Source organism: Paramisgurnus dabryanus, chromosome 19 (assembly GCF_030506205.2).
Source record: "Paramisgurnus dabryanus chromosome 19, PD_genome_1.1, whole genome shotgun sequence".
Lineage (NCBI taxonomy): Eukaryota > Metazoa > Chordata > Actinopteri > Cypriniformes > Cobitidae > Paramisgurnus > Paramisgurnus dabryanus.
In genome coordinates, this window is record NC_133355.1 from 7355551 (window position 1) to 7366475 (window position 10925).

General features: G+C 37.6%; 1 protein-coding gene across 1 annotated transcript; it reads left to right on the forward strand.

Annotated features, from left to right (window-relative positions):
• Positions 1-700: 700 nt before the first annotated feature.
• On the forward strand, positions 701-10841 carry s100u (S100 calcium binding protein U). Its single transcript, XM_065287188.1, has 3 exons — positions 701-964; positions 4790-4922; positions 7549-10841. The coding sequence occupies exons 2-3, from the start codon at positions 4803-4805 to the stop codon at positions 7933-7935; spliced, it is 507 nt and encodes a 168-aa protein (XP_065143260.1). The 5' UTR covers positions 701-964; positions 4790-4802; the 3' UTR covers positions 7936-10841.
• The last annotated feature ends 84 nt before the right edge of the window (positions 10842-10925 follow it).

Below are 10925 nucleotides of genomic sequence, written 5' to 3' on the forward strand. Positions count from 1 at the left end.
TAAAAATACTCAAATAGAGTTTGCTTAAAAACTCTAGTCATAAGAAATATAATTGAGAGATGTATGGAGATCATTTTGGTTATAACCTAACCATTTTGCTGGCTTTATGATGTGACCCTAAAGCTACTTGAACCAACAGCACCGCACCACACACCTGGCCTAATGTAGGGTAGATGCAAATACAATGCTACAAACCCAGATATATGACTTTTTAATGCAAAATCTTAAATGTAATAATTCAAGTCAAGGGTGAACTTTGTAACTTAGTAGTAACTTGGTATACTTAGGTAGTATAAATAAGATATACGAGGTGTGACTCAGACATGGCCATAGTCCACACAACTGACACCAAACCAATTTATAAAAGGCGGTGGCTCTTTTCAAACACATAATCAAAGGCATTCGAAGATAATCTGAGTAAAGCACAGCTACTGGGCTATGATTCATAAGTCTGTCTCCCGAAGGCTTATATTAATACACCATCTCAAGCTTTATTAAAGTGCATTCAATTCTGAAAATGTAAAAATATATAAAATGCACCATACTGTCAAAATGCATAAAAGCATCATGCTTATGCATTGTACAGGTAAGGGTTAACATTTTTTGTACTTCCCACTAAAGCATTAAAACAAAACCAACGTCGTCTGCCATTTTTCCCAGTTTGATTAATGGCATGACATCATATTTGCACTTCATAAAGCAACAGACTTTTCATTTCCAAACCTAAAGTTCAAACTCAAAGTTTGTTTTACTGTCCCATATAAGTTCGTCCAGTAGTTCCCCTCCTCCAGGTGCACGCCCTTTGTGAGAGTCAGGGGCAAAAAAAAAAAAAAAATCACGGAAGAGAGTCGGGCAGCGGTTCGAGTCTGACAAGTTTTTTTGACGAAGGGAGGAAAAAGGGAAAGGAAAAGAGGTTTTACTGCAGCTACTGTGAAGTGTCAATCCCTGCTGTCCTCAATTTAGGGTAAGTGCTCCGAAAAGCTTTTATTTCACATTATCGACTGGTTTAAAGAACACGAAACTTTGCTGTTTGTAACTTAGAAGAGATTTTGCGCAGTGTTAACGCCACGTTTTAGGAACACCCTTCGATAATCATCCGCCAACTGATCGCAGATCTGCCGTTTGCGCGCGCCGCTGTTTCGTTTGTACAGTATGAATGTACGTTAAGGCTACATCTTAAAAATAAATGCACTTTTAATGGTTATACGTTGTAGTTAATCGCGACTTTTTCTTATGAGTACATAAATACATATTTGAACTTCAAAATTAACCATGGTTTTACCAGAGTAAAACAGTAACCGCAAATTTAACATTCTGCCTCACTACAGTAACCAGTTTAACCATGATATACGCAGTACAAAACTAAATATAGGTTTATAGCCATTGCATATAAAATGTAATATAAATGTTTTATAATTTTTTTTAAAATATTAAATACTTTTTATTATAGTTAACGTGTACTATAAAAATGTATTTAATATTTAAAAAGTTTTTTATAAGACATATTTATATTACATTTTATACGTATAATATATATAAAAATATATGTAGATCATCTATAAAAATTATTAAAACATATTTTATTCATAGTTTTATTAAATTATATTTATCATGTTATATTATATGTCATTTTTTTATATACTTAAAGTTGTATTAGTAGTAGAAGCAGTTTTATGAAAATGTCTCCTGTGTCAACTTTACATGAAGTCTAATATATGGCCTCCAGTCACAACGGTTTTATTAGTTCAGTCAGACTTCAGACTGTTAACTTACTTGTTTTGTATCCATCAGACTGATGAAAATAAGAGCCACATCGAGACTGTTACCCACGTCTTTTTATATGCATTGGCAGACTCGTTCCTGTGTGAATTTTTTATAAGGCACGCGAACGGATAGGGCGCGCGCGTATCACGTTCTCCCGCGTGGAAACGCAAACCTATCAATCTCTTTTGCGCATTGAAGAGAAACGCTAGAGTGTCACCTGTGTTAACCTCCATACACCTATGTGTCGTTTATCTTTTTCAAACTTTGTTTGCACGGATTTCCCTTCTGAATAAACACAAAAATGCTAATGGATTTAGGAATTATATTGGTTTTAATAGAGATTATTGTGGGTCTCCAATAATGGGATGTTATGTGCCAGATAGCAACCATAATGGAATAATGTCCAAAACACACTTTTAATGGTTTTAACGTGATATTTCACAATACTGTATTTTTTCAGGTTATACCAGACACAAAAAAGGTCATGTCTGTTATGGAGAGTCACTTAAGTAATGGAAGATCCTGCTTCATTACTTATTGTTAGCAAACATGAGCGGCCCATTCACGTGCTGTCTGTCTGAAGGAGTTTTGGGTTAAACCTCGAGACTGTCTTGGGTAGCACGTGCGGAGTTGCCAGGTCAGGGGCCAAGAGCATTAATAATTCACCTGACTTTAAGACTGGCACTGGATAGGGTTCAAGACCAAGGGTTGAAAAAGTCAACAGGATCAATGAAGGGTGCCTATGGGTTACCAGAAATATGACTGTAACGACGAGCTGCGTTCGCAAAATTGGGACAACAACACAGTATTGACTCAAAACAAAGCAGAAGGCCTTTGCTCTTGTGGCACATGTAGATAGTCTGTACGGTGGATAAGAACCGATAGGATCCAGATTGTACAGTAGGACTGTGTCTCAGTTTTACGGCATGTGAGTCAGTTAAGTGTTAAGGCAGAGTCTAGGTCTCCAGACAGACACATTATCATGCATGTTTAATAGACAGCAGGCTATAATATATCTTTATGATGCTTACATCTATGGCTGAAGTCTTTACGACAACATTTGTAATTATACAGAACCTTACCAAAACATGATGTAACTATAAAAGTAACTATAATTTTGCATAAAGAAATGAAGAGAACCGAAGACATGATTTACATTTCATGCAATTTTAGATGCTTTTATCCAAAGCGGCTTACAGTGTGTTCAAGTTATATTTTTAATCAATATGTGTGTACCTGGGAACCCATGATCTACGCAAGAGAGCTACAGGAACACGTTAAAGTATAAGAAAAATGGTCCCTTTAAAAAGGTCCTAATACGTATCCAGCTGGTACCAAATATCAGTACCTTTGAGGTATTTTTTGATAGCAATATGTATGAACTCTTTAGGTACAAGGATGCACTTTTTTTTTAAATGGCACCACCTCGGTGACAACTAGGCACCATTTTTTTTGACAGTGTAGTAGGGTATACTTAAGGCAGCCAGTATGAAGTATACACTTAAATTGTGCCATCGTCAAAAAAGTGTCTGTGTGTCAAGGAAGTAAACTATTTACTGCACCATTCCACCTGCAGTTTACAGGTTGACAAATGTAAGAAACCATCTCACACTTACACGGCCAATGAAACCAGACACTTTATTATGGCTCTCCTGCGTCATCTCTGTATCTCATTCTCTGCCATTAAATTAAGCTAATGGCCATGTTTCTTAATTGCTTACTACCTGTAGACGCAGTTATCATTGGTGATAAAGAGCTGCGTATGTGCATCAGCTAATTCGGCGGCATTAGAAGGCGTCTCGGGTGACAAACATACCTACACAGATTTGACCCACAATAACCAGCCAAAGGCTTATCGGTGTCACTCAGTGGTTTTGTACAGTACGTCTTTGTTTTCAACGCTATGCAAATGATAAGGTTCACAGTCTTACTTAATTAGCGAGAAGACATTTCTGTGAATGATATGCGTGAAGAGAAACGACTGGAATTCAAAGGATTTCAAGTGTTTGTTTTTGCGGTACACTCGAGTTTATAATGCAAGATTTTATCAATGAAATGTTTGTGTGTATGCATCAAAGCCACACTGTAGAGCATTGTTTGCTTGGATGTATTAGTGTAATGTTGGATGTAACAACAACAGGGTGCTGTAAATTGACAACATGAATCGGAAATGACTCATTTGGCTGATGCTTTTATCCAAAGTGACTTACGAGCATTCTTTATCAGTATTTGTGTACTTTAGGAATCGAACACATGACCTTTTGCACTGCTAAAGCAATGCGCTACTAGTTACCTATTTTGAAAAATCCTCTTCATGCCAACCATAGTTGAGCGATGACCTTATGCACCTCTTTGAAGAATTTAAATAATGCCGTCCATTCTGTGATCTGCAAGGCGATTGGGTATCTGCATTTCCTTCGAGCCTTTGACCATTCGGTGAAAGACTGCGAGGTGGAATGCGAGAGAAAGTAAATGAATTTCTGTGTGACTGAAGAAAAGTTAATGAAGAAAGAAAAAGGGAGATAGAGGAAGAGATGTCTTTGAGCTGTTGAGAAACGTGAAGCCGCTCTGTGGTTCGGTCATCAGGGGATCAGATGACCTATCGAAGATTAGGACAGTCACTGGCGACTTGCCTCTTTCTTCTTTCGTTCCTTATCTGCAATCGACTGTCAGTTCAAACCCCCAAGATTTCCATTCTCCACCCTCTAGTACACTTTCAGGTACTAAAAGTGTCACCAACCATCTAATCACTCCTTTCTTCCAAATTAATTAGTGGCACCCGCTAGGACAAGCATCAGTATAACTATTGCTTATACTGTTAGGGATTTGAACAAAAAAAATATATAAAAGTCAATGCATGATGATAAAACGTATACGTTTGCACTGATGAAAGGACCAAAGCCATATAAAGCGGTCATGTTTTCCACCAAAAATACAAAATCAAATGTTGCAACTATCATTTTCCATACACTTATGTTTCTGAATGTATTATTTTAGTGAACTAATGCTGTTCTTTCTTTTCTAGAGCGAAAGGAAAAATGGAGGCAGCCATTAAAACAGTAGTTGGGGTCTTTCTGAAGTCGGCCAAGGGAAAAGAAAACCTTGGAGCGAAAGAGTTTCAGAGTCTTGTGAAGAATCAACTGAAGAACATTCTAGTGGTTAGGAGCTCTGTTCATATTTATGAATGTAAAAAAATGTAATCGCATATTTGACAGCATTTACGATTAAAGTGGTAACCAGACCAAGAAGCTACAAATTTGTTTTGGTGCAAGATAATACAGCCTGATCTTACGGGAAATCGTATGTATTTTACAAGTTGGCTAAAGCTACGTGCACACCGGCAGTGACTAGCAAATGACATAGCGACACAATTTCATTCTTTACCCACTACCGACTTTCTTGCTGTGTGTCGCCCGTCTCTTTCAATGAGGCGTTTCTAAATCTGGTTGTCATAAACAAAGGAGTACCAGTTACTGATGAGAGAAGGATGATGTGAACTGCATTGCTTCGCTCCCATTGTTAGTCGCTCCCGAAATTCACTCATCATTTGCATAAAGTTAAACTTTTCTTAACTTTCTCACATCGCTGGACATGCCCATACGGTCGCCAACGGCTGCTTGCCGCTTTCCAGTGACACGAACGAAAGAAAGTGGGCGTGTCCAGGCAGCTAGAGCTCAGTGAAAGATATTTAATATTAACAGGATGCGTCACTGGTATTGATATGACTGGGGGGAGATCGAAAAAGTCAGAATGGCCACTCTAGTCCCGCCTCCCAGTAAAAAAGACCAATTGTTGGAGCCGATGGTGTAGTGGGCAGTGCTCCGACATGTGGTGCTTTCGCACTTTCGGTGACCCGAGTTCGATTCCCAGCTCATGGTCATTTGCCGATCCCATACCCTCTCTCCTCTCCTAACTTCACTGTTTAAGATATACAAAAATTACTTAAAAAAAAGACCAAATCACCAACCGTTAAAGAATGCAATCCTCTGAAAGGGGGACTTTGCAAATGCGCAGACTTAACGGTTCTTGTTGGTTTTGTTCATGGAGAGATTGCAAATATGGCGCTGCAGTGAAACGACTTCCTTAAAGGGCTTTGATTCAATTCAACATTATGCAAATGTTAAACGACTTTCAGGAGCAACAACCAATGAGAGTGAAGCTGTGGAGTTATCCGTCTTTCGTCATTTAATGAGAGGACACTTGCTTATTTGATTATAGTTGTTATTAGGTAGGATGACCATACGTGTCATTCTTCCCGGATGCGTCCTGGACAGGATTTCGGTGCGTCTTCCGGAAGTCGTATTTGTTGACCGCATACGCCATTCAGTTAAAAACATAATACATACAATCTTAGTTTCATTCTTACCTTTAAATGTAACCGTTACTTTTCTGTAATAATAATAATAATCCTCTATGACGTATGCGGTCGACAAATAAGACTTCCGGAAGATGAACCCGAAATCCTGGCCAGGACGTGTCCGGGAAGAATGGCACGTATGGTCACCCTATTATTAGGACAAGCAGAATTAGGAACGTGTCCTAACAACCGCATTGAAAGATACTAGCGACACACACCGAAAAAGTCGCTGGCGGTGTGCACACACAGTAATTAGTATGAATTTGTACGAAGTAAATTGTACAAAAAACACGATACGATTATTGTAAAAAATAATAATAATAATTTAACCCCACCACTGACCCCAATGTCACACGGGTGAAAGAAAAACGAACAAAAACATAAGATTTTGGTTGTACGAATTAATACGAATTAGCCACTTGTAAAATACGTACGAATTGCATTGAGAATGCGTTGGATAATACTTGGTTGTTTCTACATTAAGCACATTTTTATTAACTGACAAAATATTTTTACAGTCAGTCTTTTATCTATTAAAGAGTAACTAAACCCTAATCCAACTTTTTTTAGTTACTGATCTGTAAGAATGATGGTTTATTAGTGCTGTTCATTGATTTTAGTAAGTTTTTTAACATTTGGATATAAAGTGTTTCAAAACTACAATATATGGTGTAAAAACGAGTGAGTGCTGCCCTCTTCAGGTTGAACGGTGGCTACTGCAGTTGAATTTTCCTATTGGATGTTGAGTCCAAAAAATGACTCGTGACGTAAGCAGGTTCAAGATCACCACGCCCTTGTTACGATCTCACCACACACTTGGTACGAGCTAGTTCGTCCCCTCTATCTCCGTTGGGATCTTCCCACTTTTCTTGCATTTTTCAAATATTGCCAGTGGGTGGAGTCAGGCTTTGACCAGGGGTTTAGTTACGCTTTAAATGATTTAGTTCCTTACTGTAAGTTTTCGTATAAAAATTGTAAAAAAGCTAAAAATCTAATTATTAACATTTTATAACACTGCATCACCATGATTAATCCATGTAATTTAACTCATTCCCCACTATTGACGAGTTATCTTGTCAATTAAGTGAAAACATTTGCATGAAGATAACGTGTTCCTGATGAGATTTTATGGTAATCTGTATTAACGCAATTATCCACTAGATGGCGCTCTTACCCAATTTATAAAAAACTGAAGCAAAAAATTATTTATTAATTTTACACTCTGTGTATGTCTTGATAAGCGTTCTGAATCGGATCTCTAATAAAATTCCTTCATAAAAATGCAACGCAATTTTTTTAACATTTTGTATTTTTGAAGATTTTTGTATTTTTGGCGGGCAACTTAAAAAAAAAAAAGGGGAATGAGTTAAATTTAAACTTACTCAAGTGTGCTGCAATACTAACCATCCGAACAACTTTGTGTTTAGGGCACAGATGATAATGAAGCCGTGAAAAACATGCGTAAAGATCTTGACAACAACCAGGATGGCAAGGTCAGCTTCCAAGAGTACATGACTCTGATCGGCTACTTGGCGGAGTCTGTCAGCACTCAGCGTTGCAGGGAAAACGAATCGCAAGCTGAAAGTTCAGCCCAGGAAACGGCCGCAGCGAACGCAGAGCCACAGCAGGCAGAACCGAAGGAAGAACCGAAGGTAGAACCACAGGCAGAACCACAGGCAGCGAAGGAAGAGCCGGTGGCCGAAGAGGCGGCGGCCGAGGAGGAGAAGCCGGAAGAGGAGAAGGCAGAGCAGGACGAGGTCCAGCCGGCAGAGAAGCAAGCTGAAGAGCAGAAAAAAACCGATGAAGCCTCGTAGGAGATCGAGGAAGATGAGATTTGCAAATCTTCAGTTTTTGTGTTTGTTTTACTTTTGTCATTTTCCTTATTGTGATCTTTTACACACACAAGAAACCCGGCCAATACGCTACAAATTGTTACTGCAAAGTCGATATTACTAATCTCTGATTTCAATAACACTTCATACCTGTGATTCAAATTTTTTTTTATCGATTGTGTGTTATAGAAATTAGCCCAATGTGAGCTATGGTCAGAGGGCTGCAATAACTTATGTCAATATATGAGCCAGAGTTGTTGTAAGGGTACTGCAACCACTGTCTTCCCTCTTCAATATCTTTATAAAGCCACCGTGAATGAAGACAAGGAAGAATTTGTACGGCAGAGTTGTGTGTTGTGTTCCTCTGCTATTGTTGTTTACTGCTCGCTTGTGCCACTTTCTAATGACAGGGTTACTCAGTTGACTCCGGTGCTAGACGTACATTTGTTTTTCCTAGTGTTGCAGTAATTTAAAAATCCCTATGAGCCTGTTTTTATTTTTTTATGTTTGATAAAGTGGCATTTTTCCAAATATCACCAAATTATGTGCAGGGCTTGCGTTGTGGTGCAAATCCCTTGTGAAATTTAACCATTGTTTTACTACGAATACCATGGCCGAGCAATGGGTACTGTAGAGAAACAATGGTAAATTTGCGGTTATTGGTTATACCGCAAATAGCACAGTAAAACCATGGTTAACTTACCCAAAGGATGGGAACACTGACTTAAGTCCGAATGCTTTGTTGTTCACATTTCTGCCAAATTTGAGCTATTTGCATGAGAATAAAGCAATTTTGTTTTAAATAATGTAGTTTTATGGCATGCTTTAACATTCTGGCTTTGGTATCTAACACTATCATACACCCTCCATTATCTGTCTCTGCCTTATTGTAGTCTTTCACACATGCTTACATGACATTTATGCATCTAGCAGCTGTTTTTATCCAAATAGACTTCAAATAGTTTTGATATGTTGTTTTTCTTACCGTTTAATTTTATGCCACATCAATTTGTTTAAAAGCTGCAATATCAGATGCTTAGTTGGCACTCAATAATTAAAAACATTTGATATGGAATCTACACCGGGGGACCCTCGTGGCAGCCCCAAGTAAACACAAAATATCATATCAGTAACAGGGAGTCCCCTGAGGGCCCTTAAATAAGATAAGAGGCACAACAAAACATTTTAAAATAAAGTTATATTTTGTGCTTTCACATCTAACACACATGATCGCTTTGCAAAAATATAATCTTTGCAAATTTAGAGCTTAGAGACTGACTTATTAAGGGGGGTGTAAGAGGATCTAAAAGACCACTAATATATTTTTGTATCATTTGTATGTAGCTACAATTTTATATTAGGCATATCAATGATATTACATTTGTGTATCATCTGAAGACTTGGCGACTGTGTAATGCAGATCTAATGGGCAACCCTATCTTAGCGTTCCTTGAATTCTTCGCCGATTATCAATGATTCAATGAATTTTGATATGTGGCGGAGACGTGACTTTTTCCTATCATCGTGTCATGAAAGCCATAACGTGAATGAATCCAAATACCGGACTTAACACAAATTCACAAACAAAGCCATCTGTACTTTCACCGTGTAGCCATTAGGTCTATCTCTGTACGGTCTAACAGTTTACATAATACATTATAGATAATCCATTATGCATTATAGAGATATGTATAGCCTACATCAGTGTGAAATCCTACGCTGCCTAAAATGCACTCATTCACAGCATGCTAATGAGGTCTCATTTAGCTCATGCTATCATGTATATCCCGGCCATGTAAAACCGCCGCCGTTACGGCCTTGTTTGCTTTGGCGTGTCTGCCTACACAAACATCATGCCGGGTATTGCTTGCTCCAGCTATATTAGCATCATAACGCCATCAGAAATAAGATAGCCTTTTACAATCATCCTGCTAACATCTCTGAACATGCAGGTGTGATGTATACCACATGTCTTAACCATATGTTGTGATGTGGAAAACGCCATTGCTCACATCCCACATGAAATAAATACTGTAGTATACTTTAGTATTTACTATAATAAACTAAAGTGAAAGATACTATAGTGTTTTAAACCTTACCATAGTAGGCTTCATGTTAAAGGTTAATGCCTTATAATACTGTAGTATAGCATACTATAAATGAATGGTTTACTGTAGTAAATACTAAAGTATACTACAGTATTTCTTCATGCACTAGTATGCACATAATATGGCCTTTTAATTCAATTTCTAGAGTTAAAATGTTTTATAAAAATGCCTTTATGAAAATTAACCATGGTTTTAATATAGTTAAAGTGTAGTACCCAAGGTTTTTATTTTGTTTTTGATCGCTATTTGTATAACCATCATATAACATCAGTGGTTACTGTAGCAAAACCATGGTTAATTTGTGGTTACCATAGTAAAACCATAGTTTTTGGTTTAAATTTTTTATCATAATCTAATTTCCCACCACTATAATCTCACTATTTTATCTTTTTGGCCTTACTAGTTTATTTTAAATAGTCCTGTGGTGTTTTATGAAAATGCATAGAAGTATAATAAAGATGTATTTCTTGTAAACATATATATCATATACCCATATGTATGTTATTTCATATACGCATGTGTATGTTAGCTTAAACCTCTAAGTTGGTAACGTGTGCACAAATAAAAAATAAAGCATAAGAAACGTTTTATCAATCTAACAGCAGTACAGTTTACAGCCCAGGCAGGGTAACATCTCTAGTTTGTTCAACTAATGCATTTCATTAACTGTACATATCTGAAGTATCCGCTCAATGTACTGACCACATCCGCTGCCTTTATTTCCTATGCTGTGTGATTGACCATCTCTAACTGCTCAACAATAAAGGACTGTAATGCAAACTCCTCTGGCCCATAGAGTCTTGTTGTCTTGAGTTAACTGGCATGACAGGGTCAAATGGCCCTCCTTATACTGGCAGATGAGTA